At 42.1% G+C, this 6,752-nt stretch overlaps 1 protein-coding gene across 1 annotated transcript; it reads left to right on the plus strand.

The window, feature by feature from the left end:
* Positions 1-5,547: 5,547 nt before the first annotated feature.
* Positions 5,548-6,016, plus strand: LOC119282474 (putative calcium-binding protein CML19). Its single transcript, XM_037562699.1, has one exon. The coding sequence runs from the start codon at positions 5,570-5,572 to the stop codon at positions 6,014-6,016; it is 447 nt and encodes a 148-aa protein (XP_037418596.1). The 5' UTR covers positions 5,548-5,569.
* Positions 6,017-6,752: the final 736 nt, after the last annotated feature.

The following is a 6,752-nucleotide window of genomic DNA, read 5'->3' on the forward strand; positions in this document are numbered from 1 at the left end:
TTGTTCATAGAATTTTCTTTGTCAATTTATGTATATGTTCATATTGTGTATGTATAGAAAAATTGTGCATGATCAAAGTCATTTATGAATATGTTCATATTTAGAATAGAGGGAAAATGAAAATAAGAAGAGAAAGTGTTTAATATAATTAGTTAGAAAAATAATAGAACTATAGTTAAACTAATTTATTTTTAGGAAGTACTACTTTATTTTATTTATAGTAAGTGCTTAATATATAGTTGAACTAGCTAGTTGATTTAATAAACTACTTTATTTACTATATATAGAAGTAGTTTATTTTTAGTAAGTACTACTTTATTTATTTATAGTAAGTGCTTTGTATAGTTGAACTAGTTGATTTAATTAATAAAACTACTTTATTTTACTATATATAGAAGTACTTCCCGCATCGACGTCGACGATGCCTATCCCGCATCCTCGTCGTCGACTCGGCGGTGGAGGCCTGCTTGATCAGGGCCATGTCCGGGACTGGGCTCCGCCGGGCTGGTATTGAGAGGTGCTACCTTCCGGGGGACGTGGGTTGGTGAGGAGCCAGCCGGTTGTTGACCCGATCCTTGTTTGGTGGCTGTCGCGTGGGCCAGTGACGGTGCCGAGGCTTTTGGACACCGCAGAGGTGGTACGTCACCGTGTCAGAGAGGAGGACGCGCACGTCCGTCGCTACATGATTGCGTTGGAGGGCAGGTTCGACAATACCTGGCAGGTTCTTCATGGATCTCACTGGAGCTATGATCCTGTGATGTTTCCTTATCTTTGGGTGTCCACCGCCCGCGACGATACCCGTCAGGCGCTACGGTTCTAGCTGTATTAGCGATGCTATATGTATGATAGTATTCGAGGAGTATTGGTGATAATATTCGATGATGTACGGACACAAGAGATGATGTACTTTTGGTTATAATTGAATGCATGCTAATTTGAATACTACTTTATTTTATGATTTGGTTTTCCTTATTGAATGCTCATATTTGAAAAGTACTCCTACTTTGAATGCTAAAATTGAAGAGCACTCTATGCAGAAATCTAGGAGCCCCCTCCATCATCCACGCCGTCGTGGGGGTAGCTTCTCCTTAATTCCCGTGTGCTAGACAATTTGGTGTAATAATGCACGCGGAAATGAAAGGAGGAGCTACCATCATCGATAGTCAACCCGTGATTAATAATAATGATCTAATTTAGGTTTTTTAGTACACATATTTAATTGTACAAGTTTAATATTTGAATTATGAACATAGGCCGGAAATGTCATACTCGAACGACGAATACCGCCCGGGGGAGTCCGGCTGGTGCCACGACGACCGAGGTATGTGCGACAGGTTCCTTGAGTTGGACGAAGATCGGCGCTTCAGCATTAAGCTCAAGGAGACCTTCAATCTTCATACGGTACGCAACGATGACAATAGTTTTTTTCGTAATTAAGCATGACTTCAACTATTTTAACGTGTATTTTTCATCTTTTTCCAATTCTATTAGCTTATCCCATGCTATGCAAGACGCTATGTCTTGGAGAGGATGAGTTTTGAAGACCATGAAAGTATGGAAACCAAAAAAATTCATCTAAGGACCCATCATGATGTGGATTTTGAAGTAAAGTTGTACAATGCTGAGAGTGTAACCCATTTTGGTTGCAAAAATTGGGAAGCACTTTGCAAGATGTATGGTTTTGATGAGGGTATGCTTGTCACCATGGATCTTGGTGATCCTACAATCTAGCAAGACAATATGGACATTTGGGTCCTTATGAATACACTTTCAATTATTCCCCCATGTGAGCTTCTCAAACATAGTTATTAAGTAATTTATATTGTTTATTTCAAAATAGTTGACAGCTTATTTTCATTCTTCAAAGAATGTGCGGAAGATGGTAGACAAAACCCACTACACTGATGGCTCTGAATTAACTTATAAGGAGAAAAATCATCTGATCGCATTTTGCACTGATCTTGAGAATTACAATATCTACAATCGAACTCCTCAACATTATGGTCAATACGTGCCACTAGTGCACGTGTTGAACTACTGTAACTACCATGGAGATACCCTGGTAAGATTTTTTACTATTACGACATCCGTGCATCTTTTTGCATACTTCTAAAACTAGTACATCATTGCTAACTACGAAGTTATTACTATGTTTTTCAACAGATAATCCCGAATGATTGTGTGCCTCATCTGATGTATACACACGGTCGCCTTGATGTTTTGAACATACAATCAGGTCGTCCTACGAATCTCAACTGTCCATACCGGATTTCTAAAAGAAGTGGAGACATGACAATCAAAGAATGGAAAAAAATGTATGGACAATCGTAAGGAGCTTGTTGGAAGCAAAAGGAAGCGAAGCACAAGAATTGGAGACAGGATGATCTCCATTCTTCATAATGGAGAGTCAGGGTCTATATTGTTTTATGCTATTTTACCTTAAGGGTGTTTAGGTCCTACCTGATACTGATGATCATGTGCTAAGAACAATTATGTAGGGTTGGGTTTGATGACTATGAGGATGATGATCGTATGACTTGTTATTAATAACGAGTAGAAGTTGTATGATGATGCATGATTAGTAGGACTTGTTATTATATATGATGATGATGCGAGCATGAGTTATTATATATCACCAGGTGAAATGAACATACCAGTAACGTTGGTAAACCAAGGACGAAGATATAAGAGAGGACACTTCTCTCTATTAGCTAGCTAATAACAACCTAAATTAACCCCCAAAACCCCTAAACCAGCCACTTTTTTTAAAAAAAAATAGAAAAACCTCAGCTCCAGCCAGCTGCTGACGCGTGGAAGCCTTTTGGTCCCGGTTCATGTCACCAACCGGGACCAAAGGCCCCCTTGCCTGGGGTGCCCGCAGTGGCCATGTGGAGGCCCATCTGTCCCGGTTCATGTAAGAACCGGGACTAAAGGGGGAAGGCATTAGTACCGACCTTTTTGTCCCGGTTCTTAAATCGGGACAAAAGGCCCTTACGAACCGGGACAAATGCCCTGTTTTCTACTAGTGGTTGTTAGCATCTGCATTGAGGAATTTTGCTTTGCAGTATGTTGTAGTTGTATTTTGATGTGGTTTATGGGCTTGTGTTTCCTTTTTATCCATCCAGTTCCTATTCCATTTAAATCCTTTGAAGTATTATGTACTGAGATGTGTATTTTAAGATTTTTGAAGTTATGAACATTTTTTTGGAACCACATTGTAAAATTAATAAATGTTGCTTCACTATGTTATTTTTGTTTTGTAGAGTGGTAGTATTCAGATCGATAACAACGGTAAAATTTGTAAAGTGGTCTATTCATATGTTACTTAAGTTGGAATTAAGTGCTGATATTAACAAATTACCTTTATGAAAGTCCTTAATTTTTTTCATCTAATCTCTACATGTTCTCAATTATCTTTTACACATACAAATACGGGAACGTACACAACATAGGTTCCGTTACAAAATTATTACTTTTCCATCTCAATTTTTTTACAACGTATGTGTTGTTGCGGAATGACTTCTACAACACATATGATGTTGCAGAAACTTTTTTCGTCTCAACTTTTTTGAAACATGGGTGTTGTTGCGGAACGACTTCTGCAACACATATGATGTTGCAGATTTTTTTCTGTCTTAACTTTTTTGGAACATGGGTGTTGTTGCGAAAGGACTTCTGGAATAAAGATGATGTTGCAGAAAAATTGTTAAGGTGGCAGAGGCACGCGCTGCGCGAGGACTGAGTCATGTGGTGCCACGGATCAGGTGTTTTGCAACACCTATTATGTTGCCTAAGATGTACGGTGTGCACCATCCGATGGAACTTGGGTCTGGCGGCTGCATGAGTGGCGGAACACTACGTGTGATGGGCCGGCTGATGCTATTCATGGCCATCTTTTGAAGCATCTATATCCAACCTGTTCTGATTTACTATGCTTGCCATCTTGATGCCTTTTCTCTTTTTGTTGCAGATGATCGACTAGATGCATCGTTGCCCCAGTTCATCTCTTTGCCTGGGCTTAGCTAATGATAATGACTATATTCGTCTCTCCCACCGTGTATTCCTACGCTGGCCGTGCATAAAAGGGAGAAATAACTGAGAAATAGATCATGTATAGATAAGCGGCATGGCAAGGTGCGCGACCGCTTTAGTAAATACACCGTGCCCCCTACTTTTGGAGCTCTTTCATTGAATTGAATTGTCCATTTTTGGATCTGGTTCATGATTTTGATTGAGGTTCTTTTGAATTTGGTTCATGATTTTTATTCAATTGAGGTATTCAATTTCGGATCTTGTTCACAATTTTGACTAGGTCAACTATTTCGGTTGAAGTTTCTAATTTTGAATCTGGTTCATGATTTTGGTGGAGTAATGATTTCTGAAGTCAATCGGCAATAACCAACCTACAAAGAGACATGACTCCCATGCACCCTCTCATCACCTGGCAAAAAAGAATTGTCAACATGCGACACCGTATCATCAATATAGTACATGCGTTCGCGAGCACAACAAACTTTCCCAAATGAATATAGATTGAGTAGTAGAGAACACGTAATCACACCTCTAGGAAGGGTCCACCAAAACGCACTATCAAAAAGGAAACATATACAATCATCTCCCTAATGCACCAAACGATATAAATTTTTGTTGAAATCCTGACAACCCAAACAGCGCAGCAAAGCACACACAACCCTTCTAGTACTTAGTTGTATGTCGGGTTGCCCCGTTTAGTTGGACTTCATCCTTACTCAACTGTATGCAGAAATTTCAGCAGTTGTAGTGTAAGTCTTATAAACCAGATGGAGAAAGTACTTATGTATATCTGTTTTTGTTTAACAAAGTATATATGTATATCTGTTATTCTGTTAGTGTCAAAATTTGCAGTTACCTGTCCCATTTCCTATTGTTCACCACTTTGGCGTTTGCTTGTAACAGTAAAAGTAATATAGGAGTACTTAGTCGATACATAATGATAGGTGATTGACCGAGAATCAGTCGCCAGCTGGGTACTCATGCGAAAAGACCAAACATGAAGGAACGGCCCGCACCTGACTTGGTCCTCGCCGGCGGCGAGGCAAGTTTAGTATATGTGCGCCCTGCATGCCGGGAGGGTGAGAATGACACGTCAAAGCACCGGGAGTAGACACCGAATAACATATCAGCAGCAACCGACGCAAGTCCCTGACTGGCCTGGCCTGCATGGAATATTCCGTCACACAAGGCCCATGCATGCTGGAGTATTATATATATACTCCGATGTGCTGGTTCAACTTTGCACTTTCCCTTCTCGACGACGGTTGAAAACGAATTGTCACCGTCAACAGACCAGTTCCTCGGCCTCATCAATCCTTTCAATAATTTTGCCTTGAATCTTTCAACACAACTGGCTAGCTGCACACTTGTAGTACGTACGTACTTGTGCCGCCTGCATATATACACACATAGGCACTTCAGAGTTGAGACCAAGCACCGGAAGCTAGCTAGCGTTGCATTAACAGTTTAACACACGGTCACACACTGCTACCACAGCCACGAACCTCAGGGTGATCACCGAAGCAAGCAGGCGAAGATGGTGCACGCCGCGACGTCCGAGCGCTTCAGCAGCGTGTTCGCCTCATTCGACCGCGACGCCGACGGCAGGATCTCGGCGGCTGAGCTGCGGCTGTGCATGAAGGCGGCGCTGCGCGAGGACGTGTCGGCGGAGGACGCAGAGGCGCTCGTGGCGTTGGCCGACACCGACGGAGACCGGCTGCTGGACGAGCAGGAGTTCCTCCGGTTGGTGGCGCGGCCGGAGACGGAGGAGGAGGAGGAGCGGTGCCGGGGGCTGAGGGAGGCGTTCACGATGTACGAAGTGAAGGGCGAAGGGTGCATCACGCCGGCGAGCCTGATGCGGATGCTCGCCAGGCTGGGGTCCGAGCAGGGCATCGAGGAGTGCCGCGCCATGATCCGCAGGTTTGATCTGAATGGAGACGGAGTCGTTTGCTTCGACGAGTTCAAGGTGATGATGGATGCGTAGCAGCTTTTTGTCCATCGGCCAGTCTACTGAATACTGATCCTGATACTTGGCTACAATTTTAACCCGTACACAGTTTAATAGGTACTTAATCTTTTTTGCCAGAGAATATTGAACAGATTCATCTAATACTTGGCACTATATATGTTGGCTTGCTCCGTTTGGTTGGAGTAGTAGTGGCATGGAGAGGAGAAGTTCAGGACCATTGTTCACCGGAACCTATGCTCAGTAACGTCAGATGTTGTATAGCTTCCATGTGGATTCGGGCCTGGTTACCGTTCAAATTTCTAATAATCTACTACTGTCTACCTTAATCCCTATCCCCGGCTAGTTGCTTGTAGGTCTGACGGGTCCGAGTTTTTTTAACAAAATGAACTGGCGCGGCTTCCTATATATGTTACTGTAGGACAAAAAGAAAATTATTCTGCTCAGGCCTGTCGGCTAGCTGTTCATATTCTCTACTAGCATATCTTCTCCTACCATAACACATTTCCTTATATTACTATTGCAGAAAAGAATTCAAATAGTTATGAGCAATATAAGTACGCTCCCAGATGGGTGAAGTCTTTTCTTGGTCCAAGAAAGAGAATCGAAATTATGTCAGTAGGCTAAACACAATAAAATCTTCTTCACATCGTTCACTCCTTGTATCCAGGGTCAAGCTTCGTTGGAGTAGTTCTTTATTATCTTCTTCATTCTTTATTTTATGTAAAACACTGGGCAAAGGCGAATATCAGTG

Source organism: Triticum dicoccoides, chromosome 3B (genome assembly GCF_002162155.2).
Source record: "Triticum dicoccoides isolate Atlit2015 ecotype Zavitan chromosome 3B, WEW_v2.0, whole genome shotgun sequence".
NCBI lineage: Eukaryota > Viridiplantae > Streptophyta > Magnoliopsida > Poales > Poaceae > Triticum > Triticum dicoccoides.

Coding starts and splice junctions, on each gene's coding strand:
- LOC119282474 (XM_037562699.1), top strand. CDS start 5,570: ATGGTGCACGCCGCGACGTCCGAGCGCTTCAGCAGCGTGTTCGCCTCA.